Below are 25695 nucleotides of genomic sequence, written 5' to 3'. Positions count from 1 at the left end.
TGGTGAGTATTTCGACCAGAAAGTCGCCTTCCTCTACTACCACATACATCTTCACATTTTGGTAGTCTGCACCCCTCGGGATGAGGGAGTGATAGGAAATAGTGTCATCTGGTAGAGAAGCCTTCACTGAGAAAGGTGTCAAGGATGGATCCCACTGGGAGGCCACACTGTAGTCGTGCCAGGATTAGTCTCCCATCCCCACTGGGATGGGGTCCTCATATGGAGCAAGAAGATCTATTTTAATCTCATGGTCAGTGTAAGGTTGTGGTGAAGGCGAATGTAAGGGTGACTGTCTCTGAGGTGGAAGACTGTTTACTCTAGGCTGTTTAAAAAAAAATATGGAATGGTGTGTGGAAAATTATTTCCTCTGATAATGCCTCATCAAAACTGAGCTGCTTCTTAGGTTCGATGGGCCAGGCTCGGGTCCACCTATGGGGATGGGGGGGGGATGAGGGGGTGTAACGGTGCAAGAATTTGTCATGTGTGAGGGTGGATGTTTATTTTCCTCTGTCCAACATCAGCCTGTTCTAGCTGTATGAGGGAGGGTTTTGGTTGGATTGGTGCTGGAGCGAATGTTAATGTCCGTGCTTTAGAAAGTAATCCGTGTACCGGAGCCAAGATGCTGAAGACTTTCTGGAGCAGACACAGCCTGTCAATGTCAAGAGGACTTGGGCACGATTACCTGTGCATCTGTCTAGGCCTTTTCGGCACCATCTCAGGGTGATTGCTCTATCATTCACCCCACGAGTCACTCATCATATGACCTGGCCTCATAATCCTCTGGTCCAGGTTGATTTCAAACGACCTGAGTTGAACTTTATGTCCTGGGACATTTTGGGTTCTGGGAAGAGATCACAAGTCACCTTGAAACCACAACCTCTTCTTCGCAGAACTTAAAATGTCCATGCTCACCACTGATTGGCAGGAATGTGCTAACATGATCTAGAACAGCACATGCTGCAAACAATAGTAGTAGCAAATAATTGTATTGTATTATCAAAAGATTATAATAAAATGTATAAAACATTGCAGTCAAGACAAGTCAGCAGGTGATCAATTAAAATTCTGTAATCATAATATTTTGAAATCAAGACATAAAAACAACTAGCTCCGATCTAGATACAGATGAGTTCAATTCAAAATATAAGGCAAAATATTTAAATCAAGTCTAGAATTAAGTCTAAAATCTCTAATATCACTTCATCAAAGAAGTACTTGGACTATTTCTGTGACTGTGCAAGAGAATTGATTGTGAAAAGATTCTTGTGTTCTCTGCACATTAAGCATATTGATCGTTAAGGGTGGCAACTGGTTAGTGGCTATAAATTCTCTGCCCATGAGATTGTTCGCACATTCAGTGCAATTCCTGTTGCTGTAATTCGTACATTTTCAAATGTCATAGTTGTGTCTGAGCCTTTATAATATGATATGATTGTCAGTGAGAAATGATGAGATGACATGCCCTTATGATTTACCTAGCACCTATGGATATTTAGGTTTTCTGGTTAACAGACCATGATTCCCCAGTCCGCAGGCCTCTCTCTCAATGGCAATATCCTTTGGGCCATGGTTTGCGTAGATCATGTAGATCTAGTTGTTTCTAAATATGAGTTTACTCTATGACCGTGAATAAAGCAAACTGTTGACAGTGATTGTAAATCAAGATTTTCTAAGTCATCAAAAAATGTAACAACTTTAATATGTTCTGCCAATTTAATAAATCATGAGGGCCTTCTGATTTATATGATGGCATAAAGTCTATTATGTACTTCTCCTGACTGGGGCGGCTCATTATGAGTAGTTGTTTCGGCATCCCAGTTTGATCCATTTGTAGCCGCTGTAGACTGTTGCAGGTGAAAAACACTTCCAATAGATTCAGATTTTGATTGTGGAAATGCGCTTGGTACCAATATTGCATGGGTGGGACTTGAATCGGCTGAGAAAGGTAGATCAGAAGACTTGGCTTCTAGTGATTTTTGCTATCCTAGCTACACCATTCATGATTGTTTTAAGCAGCTCTGAGTCATTAGTTTGCAGTGTAGATAAATTTGTATTAGTTTGAATGTGTTTTTGATTATTATTAGGACATGTAATATGCATCCTTGACTTCAAGGCTTTTCTGTACGACGGTTGTGTTGTTGCCACTGCAGAACCAGAGAGAGATGGCACTGATGAACTGGCTGTGATCTTAGTAATGGTTAGCGGATTCTCGTCGGCATGTGATGTTATTGCCCTGCATGAAATAGGACTGGTCTGCCTTACTCCAACTGTAATATTTTTGACTTGCTCATCATTTTGTGGATAGTGTACCTGAGGTTTATTTGTTATGTCGGCAGTTGTGGTGAATTAAGGTTCACTTGTATTACAGGCGACCATTTTAGTTAATGGTTTAATGAATATGGGGAAGTTTTCCTGTGGCTCCTGGATGATATTATCTGTATTTTCCTGATTGGAGCGTAAATTCCTCTTAAGTTTTTTGTGACATCTCTTACTTAAATGAGGAACAAAACCACCTTGATGATCTTCCTGTGTTGACGACTCAGCAGGCTTCCTGGCGTGGGGGTACTGTGGTACTGATGAGGTTACTGAAGTTTGTCACATTCGAATCCCCTATAATAATGGTAATGGGGCTCAAATAATTAGTTTCAATCAAAGCACTAATTCCCTTGGTTATAGAAGATAAATTATTCTGATTCTTTGTATTATCCACTGTTAGAAATGGGGTCTTTGGTTGACAGTCAGGTTACCCCCTGTTCAAACAAGGAGCCTCACTCTAGTCAGGGTAAAACAGCTAAACCCTGCTTACCCCCTTGGTAGCTTGGCAGAGCAGTAGGCTTAACTTCAGAGTGCTAGGTGTAAAGTATTTGTACCAACACACACAGTAACTTAATGAAAACATTACAAAATTACACACCAGTTCAGAAAAAAAAAGGAAATATTTGTCTAAACAAAACAGGACCAAAATGACAAAAACCCGACATACACAAGTCAAATTATGAATTTTTAAAGATTAAACTAAAAAATAGTGCTTAGAAACACAAAATGCTTCAATTAGGTGTTAACACGGCGTCACAACAGAGTCGTTCCCAACAATCTGACACCAGCGGTGCCGGACATGGAGTCGCGTAGACCCCCAAGTACAGTACCTTTGGTGAAGAGTGAAAAAAAGTTGATGCACAAAGTCTGGGATCGTGGGGTCGGTGCGAAACATTGAATCTGCGCACTTCAAGCGGTGTCGGTCACAATGGAGTGCGGCGACTTCCACGGAGTCGCGGACTTCAGCGGGGCTGCAGCAGCGTCGGGCCTGCGAAGATCGTCGCGTTCCAGCGAAGATCACGGAGTCGGTTGCAGGTGGCGTCACCGGATTCAGCAGCGGTGTTGGTCTGAACTCGATTTCCTTGGATTTCCACCAGCTTTCCTTTCAAGGGCCCAGGGACTAGATAGGGCACCACTTGTCAGAGCAGGAGTGCTGGCAGAGAGAAGTCTTTGCTGTCCCTGAGACTTCAAACAACAGGAGGCAAGCTCTAAATCAAGCCCTTGGAGATTTCTTCACAAGATGGAAGGCACACAAAGTCCAGTCTTTGCCCTCTTACTCTGGCAGAAGCAGCAACTGCAGGATAGCTCCACAAAGCACAGTCACAGGCAGGGCAGCACTTCTCCTCAGCTCTTCTCCAGGCAGAGGTTCCTCTTGTTTCCAGAAGTATTCTAAAGTCTGTGGTTTTGGGTGCCCTTCTTATACTCAATTTCTCCTTTGAAGTAGGCCTACTTCAAAGTAAATTCTCTTTTGAATGTGAAATCTGCCTTTCCCAGGCCAGGCCCCCGACACTCACCAGGGGGTCGAAGACGGCATTGTGTGAGGACAGGCACAGTCCTTTCAGGTGTAAGTGACCACTCCTCCCCTCCCTCCTAGCACAGATGGCTCATCAGGAAATGCCAACTACACCCCAGCTCCCTTTGTGTCACTGTCTAGTGTGAGGTGCAACCAGCCCAACTGTCAAACTGACCCAGACAGGGAATCCACAAACAGGCAGAGTCACAGAAATGGTATAAGCAAGAAAATGCTCACTTTCTAAAAGTGTCATTTTCAAACACACAATCTAAAAATCAACTTTACTAAAAGATGTATTTTTAAATTGTGAGCTCAGAGACCACAAACTCCACGTGTCCATCCAAAGGGAATCTACACTTTAATCAGATTTAAAGGTAGCCCCCATGTTAACCTATGAGAGGAACAGGCCTTGCAACAGTGAAACACAAATTTAACAATATTTCACTGTTAGGACATATAAAACACATTACTATATGTCCTACCTCAACCATAACCTGCACCCTTCCCTTGGTGCTACCTAGGCCTTACCTTAGGGGTGCCTTACATGCAAGAAAAGGGAAGGATTAGGCCTGGCAAGTGGGTACACTTGCCAAGTCGAATTTACAGTTAAAACTGCACACACAGACACTGCAGTGGCAGGTCTAAGACATGATTACAGAGCTACTTATGGGGATGGCACAACCAGTGCTGCAGGCCCACTAGTAGCATTTGATTTACAGGCCCTGGCACCTCTAGTGCACTTTACTAGGGACTTACTAGTAAATCAAATATGCCAATCATGGATAAACCAATCACATACAATTTACACAGAGAGCATATGCACTTTAGCACTGGTTAGCAGTGGTAAAGTGCTCAAAGTTCAAAAGCCAACAGCAACAGGTCAGAAAAAATAGGAGGCAGGAGGCAAAAAAGATTGGGGATGACCCTGCATAAGCAAAAAAGTCCAACATCCACTATTAGATGTTTTAGTTTTAGTGGTAAAAGTTGTAGAGTCAACAATATCATCCAACCGCTCAAGATGGTTTGAAGCAGTTGTTAATTTGCTCAAGTTCTGATTATTAGACGATAGTCCTTTAAAATATTCTTTAATCAGCACCAGTTTTCCAGCAATATCCTTAAGAAATGCAACCTGCTCAGATAGTAGTGAAGATTGGTTTGTTAAAATATCTGACATTTGTGACAATGTTTTACTAATACCTTCCATTGCGATCAACAAGGGAAAGTTGGAGGTGTGTTTTCCTCTCCTGGGGATAGAAATTCATGCTTTCTTTCAGTTGAAGACTAATTATTCTGGCCTAGACCTAGATCTAAATTATTGGGTTTTAGAGCCTGTCCATGTGAGATAGTATAGTCTGGATTGGATAAGAGTTCCTGTTCCTGCAATTTGTTGAGTTATATTGAGTTATTAAAAGAATTGACTGATGTTTCCACTTGATCAATCTGAAAGTCGGTGTCCGAGTCTGTGTCTCCTGCTGCGCTGAACTCTTCAAACCATGGATCGGTTCAGTTTCTGAATTGAGTTCTGTATCAGCATTATTGGTTAAATCTGTAGTTCACTGATTTACTTGATTTACTTGATTAACTACAAAGGAAGAACCAGAGGGCAAAGCAGTAATATCACACATCATAGAAGTCATATTAATGGCTTGTGGAAGTTGTAGATTCTTGGTGGATGCCAAATGTGGGCATGATGGACTGGTTGTTGTCCCTTCCAACAGAGATATCCTTTTCTCTGAATTCACACTAAGAGGCATACCAGAAGATTGTTCTTTTCTCTTAAAACAGTCTTAAATTGATTGCTGCTTTGTGTTAATTGGCACAGTTGATGTGGATGGCACTGATTTTAACACTAGGAGCAGGCCTACCTCGACGCCTTCTCCAGCTAAACTGTCTTAAGCTGTGTGCTTTGCATTTTGTCCCTTGGTTGTGACTGTAGTAGATTTTTGTGATGGACCCCTTATTGATTCCCTTGATTTGTTAGGGGCTGTAGAGCCCACGTTATGCAGAGCTGGCTGCCCAATTTTGCAGAGCAAGTTTTCGTCCACCAATCACCAAATGGGTACAAGGTATAATACAGCTTTGGCTGGGAGGACTAAACAGTGAGCAAGTCGCACCAGCACCTAGGCTGGCCACTTCCGCTCACCGTAATTCTCAACCTTAAGGTACTGTGCCTATTACACAGTTACCTCACCATGTAGCTCACAAATGATTGTCTATACTTCAAAAAGCTCCCAAGCAGTTCTCTAACAGCCTCCGATCTGAGAAAGTGGATTGGTGCAGCAGAAAGCAGGAGGTGGTCGTGGGCAAAGATAAGAAAAAAGGAACGACTCACTGTGGTTTACTGTAGTTCTGTAGTACTGTAGTTTGTGGTATCCTGTAATTCGTTGCGGATACTCAACGCTTCAAACTCTCGCTTCGTGTTTCCATTGCGCTTTACTACTAGTTGCAGCTCTCCTTTGCTGTCGCGCCCGTGTTAATGTCGTCGTCAATTTTAAAAGAAGGGTTGCACGCTGTAGCGATGAATATAGTATAGTGAAACAGCATAAGAGGCGGGCGCATAGCATGGGCGTATAGTAAGAGCTAAGCTGCTTTGATAGAGGCCTACAATGCTACATAGATAGAGGAACAGAACTTTCACTGTAGCTTTTACACTAGCCTTTGCATAGGTGTAGGAGTTTGGTCTGATTTGTAGTGGGTACCTTGGGTACTTACACCTTATACCAGGTCCAGTTATCCCTCATTAGTGAAATGCAGTAATGTTCTAGCAGCTCAGGCTGACAGAGGTAGCTGTGGCAGAGCAGCTTAGGCTGAACTAGGAGCCATAAAAAGCTCCGGCAATACCACTATAATTACACAGTACTTATTCACATGTAAAGACAATACTCAGTGCTACCAAAAATAAAGGTATTTATTTGGGTGACAGTACCAAAAATATCTTCGAGGCAATACTCCTTCTGGAGGTAAGTATTATACACAATATATATACTAGACACCAAAATAAGATAAGTAAGTAGACATAGGAAAGTGCAAACAATATGAAATGCTATAGAATGCAATGGGAGAAAATAGGTTTGGGGCAACACAAACCATATACTAAGAAAGTGGAGTGCGAATCACGAATTCCCCCCTAGACAAGTGTAGTGTGTAGAGAATCACTGGGAGAGTAAGAATACCACAAAGGTGAGTAAAATACCCCACCCCAGAGCCCAGGAAAGTAGGAGTAAAGTACTGCAAGTTTCCTTAGGGCACACTACAAGTCATCATTAGAGTTATTGCAAGAGCCAAGCAAGACTGCAAACAACAAATGGTGGATTCCTGGATCTGAAGACCTGCAAAGAGAGGAGACCAAGTCCAGAAGTCGGAAGAAGTTCCAGGAAGGACAGGAGCCCCTGCCAACCTAGAAGAGGGTGCAAAAGAAGAGTCCCCAGTTGGACGAATCCTGCAGAAATGCACCAAAGGAAGGTGGCTGCGGGTTCCTGCATGATGCAATGGATGTCCCATGAAGAGATGTTGAATGCAGGCAAGTTTCAGCACTGGATTCGTCCAACAAGCCTTGGTTCAAGCAAAGTCACAGATTGCATCAAAGTCGCACTGCCTGGACCCAGGAGGGACCTGGGTGCCTCAACTCAGACTGAGGAGGCAGGGGGGGGTCCCAACATTGGAGGGAACCAACAGATGACCAGGCAGCACCAACGGAGATCCCAGGACACGGGGACAAAGAAGGTGCAAACTGCAGTAAGGGTAGCACTACAAAAGAAAGTCCCACACTGCCGGAGGACAACTCAGCGAGTTGAGTGTTGCAGGATAGAGTGCTGGGGACCTGGGCCAGGCTGTGCACGAAGGAGTCTTGCAAATACTGCACAGAGGCCTCAGGAGGTGAAGATGACGCGGTGCACAGGGATACTGTCGCAAACTGAGAAGGCAAGCTCTTACCTCCTCCAAATTTGGACAGCAGGACCTTAGAACAGTCTCAGTCGAAGGGGTCCACCACATGTGTTCCATGGAGCATGCTTGTTGCCAGGAGAGGAGTCCAAGAGAACAGGTTGTCGACTTGCAAGAGCAGGGAAGTGACTTGGTCACTCCATGGGAGATTTCTTCGGTTCTTCTGGTGCAGGGTGAAGACAGAGTCCCCAGAGTGTGCACACCGTGGAAACTGTTGCAATTGCTGGCTGGAGCTTAAGTTGCAGAGGAAAAGTAGCTCTTCTGGATACTTTGTTGCTGTTACGGTCGATCCGAGGTCAGAGGTTGAAGTAGTAGTTGCAGAGGATTCATGCTGAAAACTTGCAAGTAGAATCTGAAGAAAAACCCACAGGAGAGACCCTAAATAGCCCTAAAAGGGGGATTGACTACCTTATCAGGTATGGACCTATCAGGAGGGGTCTCTAACGTCACCTGCTGGCACTGGCCACTCAGAGACCTCCAGAGTGTCCCCACACCTTGGAAAACAAGATGGCTGGAGTCTGGGACACACTGGAGGAGCTCTGGGCACCATCCCTGGGGTGGTGATGGAAAGGGGAGTGGTCACTCCCCTTTCCTTTGTCCAATTTCGCGCCAGAGTAGGGACTGGGGGTTCCTGAACCGGTGTAGATTGGCATATGCAAGGAGGGCACTATCTGTGCCCTTCAAAGCATTTCCAGAAGCTCTGGGAGGCTACCCCTCCCAAGCCTGTAACACCTATTTCCAAAGGGAGAGAGTGTAACACCCTCCTCCAAAGGAAATGCTTTGCTCTGCCTTCCTGGGACTGAGGTGATCAGACCCCAGGAGGGCAGAGCCCTGTCTGTGAGGTGGCAGCAGCTGTAGCTGCATTGCAAGCCTCAGAGAGCTGGTTTGGTAGTACTGGGGGTCCATGGTGGAGCCTCCAGGATGCATGGAATTGGCTCCCCAATACCAGATTTCGAATGGGGAAGGGGACAATTCCATGATCTTAGACACCTTACATGGCCATATTCGGAGTTTCCATTTTGAAGCCACATATAGGTATTGACCTATATGTAGTGCACTAGTGTAATCGCGTCCCGCACTCAGAAAATCTGGGGAATCGGACCTGGACAGTGTGGGGGCACCTTTGCTAGTGCAGGGGTGCCCTCATACTTAGTAACTTTGCACCTAGCCTTCAGTAAATGAAGGTTAGACATATAGGAGACTTATAAGTGAAGTGAAAATGGCTGTGAAATAGTATGTGCACTATTTCACGTAGGCTGCAGTGGCAGTCCTGTGAAAGGGATTGTCTGAGCTCGTTATGGGTGGCAAAAGAAATGCTGCAGCCCATAAGGATCTCCTGGAACCCCAATGCCCTGGGTACCTAGGTACCATATACTAGGGACTTATAAGGGGGGTCCAGTGTGCCAATTGGAATTCGTAAATGAAGTCACTCGCCTATAGTGACTAATTTGGAAGCAGAGAGAGCATAAGCACAGAGGTTCTGGTTAGCAGAGCCTCAGTAACACAGTTAAGCACTACTGACAACACACATTAGGCCACAAACTATGAGCACTGGGGTCCTGGCTAGCAGGATCCTAGTGATACAGTAAAACAAAAAAAAACACTGACACACTCACAAACAGGCCAGAAGTGGGGTTAGCCATGCTAGAAAGAGGCTACTTTCTCACAATAGGGTGGCAAGCGGAATGGTGTGGAGGGGGTAGTAAGGTGTGATGCAATCGTTGACCCAGCTAATTGGTGTTACAACCAATTCAGCGTGGTGAGTAGTGGTAGTGGAGTCCTCTCGGGGAGCACTGTCACCTCAAAAATGATACCACTGAACACAAAAACTCTTTCCTGTCAATTTCTTCCACAATTTGATTAAAAAAGATCAGGGAGAACAGTCTTCCGGGCTGTTCAACACTGTGATTCTAAACAGAGACGACGCATGGATATGCATTTTTAATTAAATAGCAATAGAAGACAGGCAGGTTCTTTTACCTTTAGCATTATCTGTTTGCACTTGCCCCTTGTGTGGCTTAGAGTGGGAGAGACACAAATAGCTGTTGTGTCCTATGGAAGGGTTTTGTCCTGTCACTATAATACATTAGCATTCTCTTGGCATCTAAAGTATGCAGAATGTGTTCCCTTATAGTCGCTGGGTGCGACTAGAAGACTGGGAGTTTGATTGTCTGATTAAGGTGAAAACTGTAGACTACTTCAGGGAGGAATATGGGTTTGGTTAAGAGACCTACCTTATCATGATGGATTTGGAACAAAGGCTCTTCCAAGGTAAGAGTGCGTATCTCATGGTCTCGCACAAGGGAAGTGATGGCTACAAGGAAGGCCACCTTCCAGGAAATGATCTGCAGTGAACAAGAGTATAGTGGTTCACAACGAGGGCCCATGAGTCTTTTGAAAACTATATTAAGATTTCACACAGGAGCAGGAGGCATCTGGGGTGGGATAATACGTTTGATGCCTTCCATGAGAGCCTTAATGACTGGTATTTTTAACAATAAAGCATGTTATCTATTCTGTAAGTAGGTTGCTACAGCAGCCAGATGTAACCCAATGCAAGTGTATGTGAGGCCTGACCTTTGCAGGTCAAGGAGGTAAGAGACAGTGACCAGTACAGATGCTGTGAGAGAATTGATGTGTAGGGAAACACTAGTGTACAAATCTTTCCATTTGGATGCGTAGCAGGCTCTGGTAGTGGACCTGTGGGCCTCTAAGGATACACATGCATTCTTCTGGTAGGTTGAGGTAACCAAACTCTAAGACCACAGGAACAAATTGCAAGGTTGACAAGCTGAGGATTAGGGTGCCTGAGAGTGCTGTGGTGTTGTGTGAGAAGGTCCGGTCTGTTAGGGAGATTCTCAAGGGAAACTAGCGAGAGCTCTAGCAAAGTGATGTACCATGGTTGATGTACCCAGGTTGGTGCCACTAAAATGAGAGTGAACAATGTCTGCCACAGTAGGAGTGGGAGAGGTGAACCAGGGTAGACAAGTATCCCTGACCAGTTCATCCTTAGTGCAATGCCCATTGACTGAGGGTGTGGTCACCTGGGGCCAAGGTTTTTGCATTTTCAGCAGTGGCAAACTAGTCTATTTGTGGACCAACCACCCGCTGGATGTATGGGAGTAAGACATTTGTGGACTTGTTGATGGGTCTTGCTGAGCAGGTCTGCCACATAGTTGTCCACCCCGGGAATGTGTTGGATGAGTAGACGTACTATGTGATATATCGTACACTGCCAAATACTCTGGGCTACAGACAATAACTGTGGTGAGTGTGTGCCCCCTTGTTTTTTAAGTACACAGTTGCGTTGTTCATTTGGACAAAAACTGTTTTGCTGTATATGAGAGAATGGAAGGCCCAGAGAGTGAACTTGATAGCCAGCAACTCCAAGTGACTGATGTGGATGGATTGCTGGGGCAGATGTCCACTTCCCCTAAATGGTAAGGTGACAGAAATGTGCGGCCCTAGTAGGTGAGTGAGGCATCCTTGGTGATGGTCGCTCGGTGGACTGGGTCTAGGAAGGGCAGCCCATGTAACAGATTGTTTGTGTTCCACCACTGTAGAAAGAAATGTGCGCGGCCCCAAATCAACACTAAATCCTCTGGATGACCCTCCGCTTGAGACCATTGTGCCACTAGGCACTCTTGCACTGGGTGCATTTGCAGTCTGGCTTCAGGAAATTTGGCTACGCAAGATGTCATCATTCCTATCAAGAGCATCACAGTTCTGTTATTTGGTGATCTGGCTGAAAAAGTGGTAGCAGGTTTTGAAAATGCTTGCATTCTTGCTGGACTGGACTAAGCTTTCCTCCACCTCTGAGTCTAGGATGGCCATGAGAATGGGCTCTAGTTTAAGGGGCTGGTGGTGGGATTTGGTCAAATTGATTGTAAAGATTAGACCGTGCAAGGTCTGAATGGTGGTCTGTGTGTGCACTAAGCATATTTGCTGCATAAGCCAGTCGACCAGGTAAGGAAACACATGGATGCCGCTCCTCCTGAGGTGGGATGTCACCAGGGCCAGACATTTGGTAAACACCCTTGGGGCTGTGGTAACCCCGAAGTGAAGAATATGTTGAACTGGTAATGTTGTCCACTCACCATAAATCACAGGTATCTTTGCTATACTCGATGGACAGGTATGTAAAAGTAGGCATCCCTCAAATTAGGGGCGGTAATGAAGTTTCCTTGCTGCAGTAGTGGTATGACACCTTATGTGGTCACCATATCAAAGCGCTGCAACAGTATTTATTTGTTGAGAGGCTTGAGACTGAGGATGGGTTGGAGGGAACCCTCCTTATTGGAGATAAGTACAGGGACTAACCCCCTTTCTGCTGTTTTGCGGCAGAATCGATTCTATGGCTTCCTTGGCTAGGAGGGTCTGTATCCCCACCTGAAAAAGGCACAAATGTTCTGGGGACAGTTTGTGCTGGCAGGTTGGGGGGAGGGGGATTTCAGTGGTGTATGTTTTAATTCTAGAAGGTACCCCTCTTTTCCGATGTCTAGGCTCAATTGGTCCGAAGTGATTTCAGTTCAAGGGGACAGAAATCCCTGCATCCTTTCCTGGCAGGTGTTGTGTGGTTTTGGGGGAGGAGGGAGGAAAAGAGAGTCCCTGTTTTGGAGGGGAAGCCTGTTTGGGGGCTGTGCCCTACCCTTTGCTTTTGCTACTGTTACCCATGTATCCACTTCTACAAAGCCTTGTGAAGGTGACTGCTACGTGGGTCTTCAAAAGGTGGAAGAGGTTTCCAGGATGGGGGTTTTGGCTTCACCACTGTATTAGGAGCAGCAAAAGGAGCCACGAGGAACAGGTCTTTGTAGGGCGCCCATAGTTTTGACTGTGTCAGTATCTTTTTTGATCTTTTCTAGCATCTTGTTGACCTAAGGGCTGAAGAGGTGCTGCCCATCAATTGGTATAATTAGAAGGTGTTGCTGGACCTGTGGCTTAAAGACAGAGAGAAGCTACCAAATGTGGCAGCGCAAAATGATGCTGGTGTTTATGCCACAAGCAACTGTGTCTGTGGCTTTCAGTGTCCAGCAGTTGTTGGCTTTGGAGATGATCTTGTCCTCCGCCAACACCTCTTGACCCTTTTGCAATACTCTTCTGGGAGATGCTACACAAGGCTTCCCTTCTGATACCACTGGACACATTAATTCTGGGAGAGTATGCGTATACAGTTAACGATGTGTCAATGAGTAGCAGACTGCAATGCTACCTTTTTGTCCCTGCCATCAAATTTCTTACTCTCCCGATCAGGAGGGGGTGCATCCCTTGTGTGTTAGCTCAGTTTTGAGCTTTATGCACGACTACGGTGTCAGAAGGTATCTGGCCCTGAATGTATGGTGTGTCAGTGGGAGAAGCCTTGGACTTCGTGTCAACCATCTGTGTAATAACCCTCACTTTAAATGGCTCTTCAAAAATTGCAGTGGCTCGTCCAAGGACTCCCTTGAGCATAGGGAGATACTGTAGGGAGTGATGGTTGGAGGAGAGGGTCTCCCCTTAGGAAATCATCCTCCTTTTGTTGCATGTGCATCTCTACCTCGTGAAAGGTGGGTGCTTTATGCAGGACCTCATTGTACAAGCTGATGTCATCTGGAGGGGAGGGCTTTGTGGGGTACACGTTTGTGTCTGCTTGAGGGTCTCTATCATAATCATCTGAGGGGTCTGGACCCTGTGGTCAATACGTACAGCCATAAGGGTAGACGTGGGCCGTCCATAAACCCCACCCGCCCCCTACCTCCTAATGTGAGGAACACTGTGCTGAGGAGAATCCACAGGCAGCAAAGGGGAGGAAGGGGACATTGAGGAAGGGGGAGGAGGGAGTGGAGGACCACTAGGCAGCAGTGGAGAGGCAGCCCTGTAATTTCTCTTAGACTTTTAAGGTGTGGGTGCCGCTGGAGGACTAAGCGCTGCCACAAAAGTCAACTTCCTCTTGTGAGGAACTTCGTTTTTTGGCACCTGCGGAGGCTTCACCTGGATACGACCAGAGCCCACTGAATACAGATCTGTTGCTGCTTGGTGTTGAGGTGTTCTTGCACCTGCTGAAGGATTGGTTATTCAGAATCCTCAGAAGTGGTGCAAGATACAGCTGCAGATGGCAGTTCGGATGGAGCCAAAGAGGTACTTCGCCCAGGTGGCCCAGAGGTCATTCTCACCACCAGAATCTTTGGATTGGGATGTCTCTGCTCCAAATGCTTTAGAATGGGATGTCTCCGCTTTGAAAGCTTTGGGTCCACCTGTTTCGATTCAGATAGTGGCAGAGCTGGCATCTTCAGATCCGGCGCCAAAGCGGCATTCGGCACTTGAGGCTTCAAGGAGGACTTAGGCTCAGAGTGCGATACAGGGGTTCAGGTCCAGCTAGGAATAGCAATGTTGACCATGGATGGAAGGCCGTGGTGCACCAGAGGCCTCAGAGGTAGCCTGGGAGATTGAGGATCAGGCCTCTCTTTGATGAGTAGGGGAGGTGATGATACTCACTGTAGTCTTCAGCGGAGGCTCTTCTGCTTTGATGTCTGCCTCAGAATCAAGGAGTTTTTTTTTTTTTCTCTCTCTCTCTCTCTCTCTCTCTCTCTCTCTCTCTCTCACACACACACACACACACACACACACCTCCCTTCTGTGCACCATGGAAGTTTAAGTGATGTGGCAAACTCTTTGGTTCCAAAGGGTCTTTTTATTCCTGAATGTAAGAGATGCTACACAGGAGTCTTAACTTTGTTCTGGGAACTAACACAGATTACAGACTTCGTGGAGGTCTGTCCTTGGATACTTGGTGTGGCAAGTAGGGCAGAACTGAAATGGAATCCTTTCCAGTATAGAGACATCCTTGACCCAGTGATGGTATTCCAAGAGATCTGCCGAAATGGAATAGAACGGCGGAGACCAACGAGAAAGCGTAATTGTTTCCACAACTGTCAAGGAACAGCTCCAGAGGCCTGGTGAGAACACAGGCATTACCACTAAAAGGTGGCATCACTAGAGCCAGTGGCTCGAAAAGACTTTCTCCTGAGAAAAACAAGTTGTATACATCAGAGCCTAACACTAGATGGCGGACGTAAGCACTGCATGTGCATCAATAGCCAAACATGCCACAAACATTGTGTTATCTATTCAGTAAATATAACGTCCCCTTGCAAATTATTTCCGTTGTGTCTGACTGTTTTACAAATCTCAATTCAAGTCTGTATCCTGACACTGGACGAAATCATGTTCACCCTCGACCATTTTGCTTGAGAAAAAGACAACATGCTGTCTATCATTGAAGGGCTAGGGTACAGATTTGCTATTACCTGTATTAGTTCATTGATCCTGTGCAAGTCATCATCGCTGGCAGCCTTTTTCTTTGGGATTATTCCCTCTTGCAGCAAATTCAGTCTATCAAACACATCCTGTTCCAGTTCAGTCTGAAAATATTCAGTTAAGGAAAACATTAGAAAACCACCTACCGCTCAGGTCAAATCATGGTTAGAATTTAATTTAAAAATAGTAAAATATCTCAAATGCACCTATCTGAACTAGTTTAGAGATCTACTGCAAATTTCTATTTTGGGAAAGCATACATGCCAAGATTTTAGAAAAGGCAAGTGTGAGATGTAAAAAAATTTATCAAGAGACTGTCTTTCTCCCATTGACTTCTATTAAGGGAGAGCCAATTTCAGGGAGACAACCAAAATAAAGCCATTATTTCTTAACAAAATTGAGCCTCACGCCTGAATCGGGTTTAATGACATGCTTGGGAAAGGCATGTGGAAATGGAGGCTATAGATCCTCACATGTTCTTACCTGTGTGACGTTAAGTGGTTCGGTATAACTCTCAATCCTAGTTTGGTTTCATAATAATCCAATGAGTATATTTTTTGCAAAACAACGCACAGTAAGGGTATTGAGTGCGCAACCAGCATGGTTATGACAATGGGGTGAACCAAGGGCACAACACTTCGATAGATAGTATTGGGGCTTCTGCAGAGGCTGGCCACAGGCTTAGCCCTGAACTCGGAGGTCCTTGTGTTTAACTAAAGGCCATATCCAACAGGCTTGGGGGTCACATTTCTGTATATTCTAGAGGAGCTTCCGCAGTTTCACCCCTGACATGTCTTATATACATCTTGTCAATGCGTACTTACTGCTTAAGTAATATATTTTCTGATGCATTCTTGCGTTATGTGTGTACATTAGGAAGTGATATGCTGTATGAACCGTTTAGCAGAAGAACCTCGTATAAATCAAATGCTATTCTTTTACTTAAAACCTGAGGTACATTAGGAATCTAGGCCTAACGTTTGGCGTATATATGGATAGCGCCTATAATTATTTCTCATGTATACCCTGCCACAATGACTTGTTTCCATTGTACACCACCTGAGAACTAGTGTTTCACTCTTTTCACATTGTTCTTGGAGAGACTATTATGAAAACAGGGTCTTTGCTAGTGAACATGGAGGGAAGACACGGAGGTTGGTCTCAAGGCGTTATGTGGATAAGCAGCCAGCCCATAGAACAGTAGCCAGCCCATAGAACGATTCAGACTAGAAGGCGGTAACTAACAAAGCATATGGGAAAAGTTCTATGATTCTCTAGGCAGATTAGAAAATAGCCAGTCAAGTCAGGCAAACATTTAAATATTGTTGTTTCTGTATTTTTGATAATGTTAGAATTGTATGTTAATAATTCCCATAGTTCTACCTACACACGCTACAATAGTGTATAATAAATATATCATGAGTCCTTAAAAGGTGTGCACCTATGTTAGAGGGGCAAACCATAAAATGGTTCTATAGCTAATTCCTTACAACTTTATCAGTGGACGGTCCGATGCTTCTCTTCATTGGATCGCAGTACACAAATCTAGGGGCTATGGGAAATCTACCTTATGTACTTCCACAAATATTGGAGTACGTGATAGATGGGGATGAGGGATAGAACAAGGCACAAGGTCTGGCCGTATGCAGGTGATTAATTATGGATGGAGCCCCAGGGAACAGATGATGTGTCGCGATGCCATGGTCGAAGTCTACACACTGCTAGTATGAGAGCTGGCACAGGGCTTAGCTAAAGATGGTCGTGCTCAGGTTGTTTTTGGAAGGGTGAAGCAGGACCCACCAAGAGCCTGCTGCAAAGTTGGTATGAAGAAGGAAGGTAATGAGGCAGGATATGGCTACAACACATGCATCTAGAGTCTGCTGTGAAATGCCTAAGGCTGAGCGCAGCTGGCTTGGTTGCAGTATGTATGCAGATATCACTGGAAACCTTTTGTTACCTCTGAATTATGGGTATCTGTAATTTTAAATAAATATTTATAAAAACCTCAGAAATTCCATTAAAAGGTATGGAAACAGTGATTTTACGGTCACAATATGAAACCTAAATAACAAAGGAATTCCACCGTTATGTGAAGATGCAGTAAGTAAAGCTCCTGAGCAGCTCATGACCACATGCGAGGACTGACTGAAGATATATCAAATGACATTAAGGATAATGTGTGATGATGTGTCTGTACACAAGAATGGAACACAATAGATGTTTAAATGCTGTAAGGAAATGCCTCCTTGGCATGGTTACCCCCTGACTTTTTGCCTTTGCTGTTGCTAAGTTTTGATTTGAAAGTGTGCTGAGGCCTGCTAACCAGGCCCCAGCACCAGTGTTCTTTCCCTAACCTGTACTTTTGTTTCCACAATTGGCACACCCTGGCATCCAGGTAAGTCCCTTGTAACTGGTACCCCTGGTACCAAGGGCCCTGATGCCAGGGAAGGTCTCTAAGGTATGCAGCATGTTTTATGCCACCCCGGGGACCCCTTACTCAGCCCAGACACACTGCTTGCCAGCTTGTGTGTGCTGGTGAGGACAAAACGACATGTCGACATGGCAATCCCCTCAGGGTGCCATGCCAACCTCACACTGCATATGCAGTATAGATAAGTCACCCCTCTAGCAGGCCTTACAGCCCTAAGGCAGGGTGCACTATACCATAGATAAGGGCACAAGTGCATGAGCACTGTGCCCCTACAGTGTCTAAGCAAAACCTTAGACATTGTAAGTGCAGAGTATCCATAAGAGTATATGGTCTGGGAGTCTGTCATACACGAACTCCACAGCACCATAATGGCTACACTGAAAACTGGGAAGTTTGGTATCAAACTTCTCAGCACAATAAATGCACACTGATGCCAGTGTACATTTTATTGTAACATACACACCAGAGGGCACCTTAGAGGTGCCCCCTGAAACCTTAACCAACTACCCGTGTAGGCTGACTGGTTTTAGCAGCCTGCCACACTCGAGACATGTTGCTGGCCACATGAAGAGAGTGCCTTTGTCACTCTGTGGCTAGTAACAAAGCTTGTACTGGGTGGAGATGCTTATCACCTCCCCCGTGCAGGAACTGTAACACCTGGCGGTGAGCCTCAAAGGCTCACCCCCTTTGTTACAGCACCACAGGGCACTCCCGCTAGTGGAGTTGCCCGCCCCCTCCGGCCACGGCCCCACTTTTGGCGGCAAGGCCGGAGGAGATAATGAGAAAAACAAGGAGGAGTCACTGGCCAGTCAGGACAGCCCCTAAGGCAACCTGAGCTGAGGTGACTCTGACTTTTAGAAATCCTCCATCTTGCAGATGGAAGATTCCCCCAATAGGGATAGGAATGTGACCCCCTCCCCTTGGGAGGAGGCACAAAGAGGGTGTACCCACCCTCAGGGCTAGTAGCCATTGGCTACTAACCCCCCAGACCTAAACACACCCTTAAATTTAGTATTTAAGGGCTCCCCAGAACCTAGGAACTCAGATTCCTGCAACCTAAGAAGAAGAGGACTGATAAGCTGAAAAACCCTGCAGAGAAGACGAAGACACCAACTGCTTTGGCCCCAGCTCTACCGGCCTGTCTCCCCCCTTCTAAAGACACTGCTCCAGCGACGCTTTCCCCAGGGACCAGCGACCTCTGAATCCTCAGAGGACTGCCCTGCTCTAGAAGGACCAAGAAACTCCTGAGGACAGCGGCTCTGTTCACCCAAGACTGCAACTTTGTGTCAAAGGAGCAACTTTAGTTTCCCGCCGGAAGCGTGAGACTTGCTACTCTGCACCCGATGCCCCCGGCTCGACTTGTGGAGAAACAACACTTCAGGGAGGACTCCCCGGCGACTGCGAGACCATGAGTAGCCAGAGTTGCCCCCCCCTGAGCCCCCACAGCGACGCCTGCAGAGGGAATCCCGAGGCTCCCCCTGACCGCGACTTTCTGTGCCTCAGATCCCGACGCCTGGTAAAGACTCTGCACCCGCATCCCCCGGGACCTGAAGGATCCGATCTCCAGTGCAGGAGTGACCCCCAGGAGGCCCTCTCCCTTGCCCAGGTGGTGGCTACCCCGAGGAGCCCCCCCCTTGCCTGCCTGCATCGCTGAAGAGACCCCTTGGTCTCCCATTGAAACCTATTACAAACCCGACGCTTGTTTACACACTGCACCTGGCCGCCCCCGTGCCGCTGAGGGTGTACTTTCTGTGTGGACTTGTGTCCCCCCCTGTGGCCTACAAAACCCCCCTGGTCTGCCCTCCGAAGACGCGGGTACTTACCTGCTGGCAGACTGGAACCGGGGCACCCCCTTCTCCATTGAAGCCTATGCGTTTTGGGCACCACTTTGACCTCTGCTCCTGACCGGCCCTGAGCTGCTGGTGTGGTAACTTTGGGGTTGCTCTGAACCCCCAACGGTGGGCTACCTTGGACCCAAACTTGAACCCCATAGGTGGTTTACTTACCTGCAAAAACTAACAAACTCTTACTCCCCCAGGAACTGTTGAAAATTGCACTGTCTAGTTTTAAAATAGCTATATGTGATTTATGTGAAAAGTGTATATGCTATTTTGCTAATTCAAAGTTCCCAAAGTACCTACCTGCAATACCTTCTGACTTATGGCTACCGGTTACGAGTGGTCTGCTATGAACAGATTGTGAAACTTGCTGCCCATGGGAGCTGGGAGTGTTGAGACACGGTTGGAAATCTCTCATGTGGCCATGAAAGGGGTAGAAAGCAGAATGGGGTTGGTGAGGAGCCATAGAAAGGCCTCAGGACTGGCTGTAGCCCTGCCGTCCTTATAGTACTTCAGTGCCGAGTATGCTTTCTCACTAAACAGATGGAAGCTTTCAAAGGGCAAGTCTATGAGTAAAGCCTGGACATCCCCCGAAAAGACAGTGGTTTTCAACCAGGTATGGTGCCTAAGGGCCACTGTTGAAGAAATTGTGAATCTGTCATGTCCAGCCCACATCTTATACTGAACGTGGCAGCATCATTCCTTTCAGCAATTGCTTGAGAGTGCGGCTAGGTCCTCCCAGATCGTATGGGATTACTGGACCTAGAGGCATGTGGTGTTCACTGGATGCAGAGCCAGGCTGGCAGAAGAGAACATTGTCTTCCTGTGGGTATCCAGCCTTTTAGATTCCCTTTCAGGTAAAGTGGTAGGGTATGTGCTGCTGTTGGGGAGGCCTGGACCACCAAGCTCTCCCAGTGGGGTGTGGAAACTGGGCTCTCCTGGGTTGGGGTGATGCTATTTTCTTGTGCACCGAGGCCCTCAGTAGGATGTCAGAATGGACATCATTAAATGGGAATAATGGTTCTGTGGGGGCACCTCCAGACGTTTGTCTCAACTGCCACTGCGGGTAGCGTAAGGTCCAAGACCTCAGTCACCCTTTGCACCATCATTGTAAATGAGGAACCCTCTTCTGCAGCCACAGTAGGGGAGACCAGGTCAGTGTCTAGGGAGGTGTCCAGTCCATTGGCATCCGTTAGATCCTCATACCAGTTGTCCTCTGGATGTTCTAATGTTTGATAACCATAAGTGTCCACCATATTCCTCTCCCACTCGTCACCCAATCGAGGCCTGTCATAGGAATAACACAAGTACAACAAGGTGATTCAGGGAATGCTTGAATTTATCTCATCCACTGGCAATAGCTCTGGGCCACATCCCAATCCCTTGATTTTTACCACCATGCTACCCACGTTTTGACCCAGCCATATGCAAATCAGCCTTCACCCTGTTGCTCATGGGAACAGTGCAGCTGGATCAGCCAGGCCATGTTCTTTCTGAACTGAAACACAAGCAACCCGCTAACCGTTTTGTCCTTGTTTTGGGGCTCGTCAGCCGTATATAGCTTGGTTCCAGTGGCACAGTGAGCCCAGGACCCATAACGCACTTAGGGCATTTAATGCAAATACAAGAAGGAAACTGGTCCTGGGTTGCACGTGTTACGGTTCAGGGAGGACCAAGCTTGGTAGTCAGGCTGGACTCTCCCCATTGGAGGTTGGGGCGGGGGGACTGGGATTGGATGTGGCTTGAGTAATTACAAGTGTCTGAAATTGATTCAAGCATTCCATCTATCACTTTTTGTATACTTTATTATGTCTCCCTAAGTGGGGACGGGTAAACCCAGACGTAGGTCCCATGCGTACTGTGTCACTGGAACCAAGCTATACCCAACTGGTGAGCCCATAACAAGTGCGAAACCAGTCCTGGGTAGCTTGTGTTTGAGTTCAGGGAGGCCCTAGCTTAGCAGTTCCGTCTGGACTCTTCTCCTTGGGGGCAGGGTCATGACTGATTTGCATATGGCTGAGTTCAAACTGAGGTGTGCAAAATAACGGATTTAGGCTCAGATCTGTGATTGGGGTGAATGTTGGACATTGTCCATCATGCTGACCATCATCTGTTCTTTTTGCAATTGTCGCAGTAAGTGGGAAGGTTATGACCAGACATGGGTTCTCATGCTTGCTATGCTACTGGATTCAGGCTAGTCTGGCTGATGAAGGCTGAAATCCTAAAACCGGTCCCAGGACGCTTGTTTCTGGTCCAGGAAGGACTTGGCCTGGCAGTTCAGACTGGACTGTTCCCGCAGGGATCAGGGTCAAGATTAATTTGCATATGGCTGGGTCCAAACTGGATAGGCGTGGCAAGCAAATAAACTATGGATTTAGGCCCAGATCTGTGACTGGGGGTGAACGCTTGACATTATTCAGCATTCTGTCCACCATTTGTTGTTTTTGCAGAAGGAAGATCAGCGCCAGCAGAGCTGCATGTCAAACACAGCATTCGTTCCAGAACAGTAGTGGCCAGAGAGCTCCTCTGACCACTAAGAAACAGTGCCCACTTTATATAATCAAAACCACCCTGTGTTAGAGGCATAGCTCTGATGCAATATGTCATATCTAGATGGTAAAAGCTGTCTTTGAATGGGCAACACAAGCACTAGGATGTGTTGGGCTGTGTTGCTAGCCTTGAACAAAACGCACATATGTCGATAAAGGCTAAATAAAAACAAGCAGCATGTACAATGTATTCTCAGAATAATATTGTGCAAGCCTAAAATGTGTAAAAGGTCATTGCTAAAGCAATATCAGCTAAAATGTGTAAAATATAAAACTGAGCTAAAAGAAGGTCTCACAAAATGTTAATGGATGCATCTCTTGGTGGCAGCTGAGGAAAGAAAATGTTACTCAGTAAGCATCAGTTTGTGTCATGTAGTTCTGTAGATTTACATGCTATACATAAGTCCGCAATCTGGTGTTAGTCTCGGAGGTGTGAAAGTTTTTCTTTGAAGAAGTCTTTTGAGTCACAAGGTATGGTGATTCCTCCTATTGCTTGCAGTGCGCATGTCCTCAACTCCTTTCCTAGATTGCTTTCTGCTTAGCGGGTGAAGATAGTGTGTAACGGATGATGTATACTAATGAGATAACCATGCAAAAATAATGTAGTGTTTAATGTTGATAATTGCAACCAGCACAGGTTTCAGGGAGATGCATGTGAATCTACAGCACTACATGCCACAAGCAGATGCTTACTGGGTAAGTAACATTTTCCGTTTGATGGCATGTGTGGCTGTAGATACACATGCTCAGCATAGATTGTAAAGCAGTTTTCCTCCCAGAGCGGTGGCTAACCTGTGTCGGATACATTTGTTTGCCAAAGTTCTGAGAACTGCTTGACTATCATTAGCTTGCTGCCGGGCCATAACATCTACTCAGTAACGTTTTATAAATGTGTGCAATGTGGTCCATGTAGCTGCTTTACATATGTCAGCTATGGGTATATTACCTAAGAATGCCATAGAAGCTCCTTTTTTGCAAGTAGAGTGTGCTTTTGAAGGAATAGGTAAAGTTAGTTTGGCTTTAGAATAACAGGTCTGGATACATTTTACAATCCAACGTGAAATAGTTCATTTAGAAATGGCTCTTCCTTTTAGTGGGTTGGAGAATGCAACAAAAAGTTGTTGTGTTTTCCTAAATGACTGGGTTTTGTCAATATAATACATAAGGGCCTTTTAACAACCAGTGTGTGTAAATCTCTTTCCGCATCTGAGTCAGGTCACCACAAATGTTTGTGCTGCCCCAGGGACGTAGGGGGCAGCGCTAGTGCAGCAGCAGAATGCCAGATGTGCGCTATTTAGCACACCAGCTTCTCCCGCGCCGCAGGACGCGCGCAGAACATACCCGGGTGTGCCCGTCCATGACAGGAAGAGGCTGGGCTCCCCCTCTTGGCTCTTCATCAGGAACCCTTTTGGTGGGTCGCTAAAATTGTTTATTGCTCAAACGCCAGCTCTTCGTGTTCTTCCTCCCAGCCTTTGAAAGAGGTCATTTGAAATACTGATTAAACCTTGTGAGTAGGAATGGGGAAAAGGAAAGCCAGCGGCAACCAAAATGGGCAGGGAGGGATTAGGAAATTACCTAGACATTCGGCTGAGAACTGCACCATGGACCAAATAGACGAACTTATAGAGGAAGTGGAAAGTTTACTAGCCCCTAAGTCAAAAATGCCAGGGAAGAAGAGGACTGATGTTTCAACAAAGGACAAAGTCTTTTTTTTACCTCCATAAGCAGAGAGCCCCAGGTTAAGTCTCCAAGGAGGAACCACTCAGAGCCCATTACCCCTATGAATTCTGTATCTCACAATCGAGGGTGCCTACTCAACAAATGTCTATTGCACCTACTATAGAGTGTTCTAACCGTTCTGCACCACTCGAGCCCCTAATGACCAGCAATAAAGACCGTAAAAACAAGATTATAGAGGAGATGCCTAACCAGCCAGGCAACTTGGGGGAAGATCTTGTTGGGTCCCAGTTAAATTATCTGAGGGGTGAGATTATGACCCTAAGAGAGTATATGATAACTTTGAGTAACATGATACTTGAGAAACCGGATGGTATAACTAATATAATTGAGAACATAAGGAAAGCGTCCTCCGTGTCTGAACTTAAACGACCTGTACCACTAATCTAATCAAGTGAAATCCACTCCTTTGGAGAGCGTAAGGAAGAGAGAGCAAACATGGTGCTATTGAGCAACAGTGGGAATCATTACTTGAAGGCACATGTAGCTCCAGGTGTAGCCACTACTAGATCAAGTGGCACTAATACAATGGGAGGGGACGGACAAGACGTGCACAACAAAACAGAGCGGTGGATAGTTAGGAATGAAGATACCCTATGGAAACCTCCCCAGCGTTGCAATGGTGCCAGTCAGTATGACCTACATCTGATGAACATTCCATAGTTAACCCAGGGTCATAAAGAATCCAGGGACTCACTTAAAAATAAAGTAATCCACTGGATTAGGGGAACAAAGAAATGTAGAGCAATCATACAAGAAGATATAATTCACGCCCAGAGATATTTAGGCGGAGGTTCAGGGTTGGATTTTATAGGTTTGAAACTAACCAACCAGATTCTAGTAGAAGGACTATTATCCCTCGAACAAAGACCAAGAAGTTGTACCCAGTCTCAAATAAGCCGCAACCGGTCAAACCCCCTTCCAAATGGAAATAGCTGCGGTAGAAATAATCAAAGTATTCCATCCTACCAACATACACATCGTTCAGATTTGGACCCAATGGACGAAATTTCAAACGTCGATTGACTAAAGGCCCAGCTCTCAAACGTAATTGATAAGAGTCTTCCATCCAACCAATGCTTAGAGAGCTGTGAATCAACCAGGCCTATACCTAGCAGTGTGGAAGTGAAGGAAATAACAAATTGGAATACTTTTAGTGCCCACCAGGATTGGAAGGAGAGGATAGCAACCATCATTCCTCCCAAGGATCTGGATCAGAGGTTGGACCTGGGAGGGCATTATGACTCTCCAATGAAACTTCTATCTTGGAATGTGGCAGGTCTGAGATTTAAAATAAACAACCCAGAGTGGTGTAATTTTATAGATCAGCACCAAGTCATCTTGCTGCAGGAAACATGGGCACCTTTAGCAACTTACAGACCAGGTTACTTGACTTTCCAGAAGGTTGCTCTCCCTTGTTCGTCTGGGAGAGCCTAGTGGAGTGGAGGGGTGCTGATAATCTGGCTGAGGCAAGATTTGTTCCCAAAGGTAAAAGAGTTACCTAGCCCTAACAGCGATATATTGGCTGTGGAGCTGGGTATCAGGAATCCAAGGTGGTATACCCATGTAGTGATTGTAAACATCTACATTAGACCTGGGTCACGAAGTACACAGATTGCCATGCTGAATCTTCTTTCTGACTTTTTGACCCAGTTGCCCGGGGGAACAGGCCTACTCGTAGCAGGGGATAGCAACATGCAATTAATCGTCAAGGATGATTTCGAGCAGGAACACAGTACGTAGATTTGTGGGATAGATCAGGCCCAGTCCAGGAAGCGACAAAGCAAACCAGGGGTGTGGCAGCCCTGTTAGAGAACTTAATAATTAATACAGGGCTAAGGCAAGTAAATGGGAACACCAAGTGAGATGCCCCGGCTATGCCCACGTACAAAAAAGGGACCTATGTGAGCCTCCTAGATTACATTTTTTTCGATGATACACTTTGGCAATCCCTCAGCGACATGACAGTTATCCCTAGGGCTGACAGTGACCACCAAGCCCTCTGTGTAGTCTTCATAGCCCCCATATTTAGAAGTAGCAATCTGTCCCAATGGGTGGTGGGCAATAATGTAACGG

General features: G+C 46.0%; 1 protein-coding gene across 1 annotated transcript in view; it reads right to left on the bottom strand.

The window, feature by feature from the left end:
- Positions 1 to 25695, bottom strand: part of LOC138266622 (histone deacetylase complex subunit SAP130-like) — a 741943-nt gene that overhangs the window by 657887 nt on the left and 58361 nt on the right. The window contains exon 2 of the mRNA XM_069215447.1: positions 15055 to 15168. Coding sequence (XP_069071548.1) covers positions 15055 to 15168 — 114 coding nt within the window. The remainder of the gene's footprint in view (positions 1 to 15054; positions 15169 to 25695) is intronic.

The sequence above is a fragment of the Pleurodeles waltl genome, chromosome 11 (assembly GCF_031143425.1).
Source record: "Pleurodeles waltl isolate 20211129_DDA chromosome 11, aPleWal1.hap1.20221129, whole genome shotgun sequence".
Lineage (NCBI taxonomy): Eukaryota > Metazoa > Chordata > Amphibia > Caudata > Salamandridae > Pleurodeles > Pleurodeles waltl.
The sequence above is the reverse complement of the archived record's forward strand: the minus strand, read 5'-3'. Positions and strand labels throughout refer to the sequence as shown.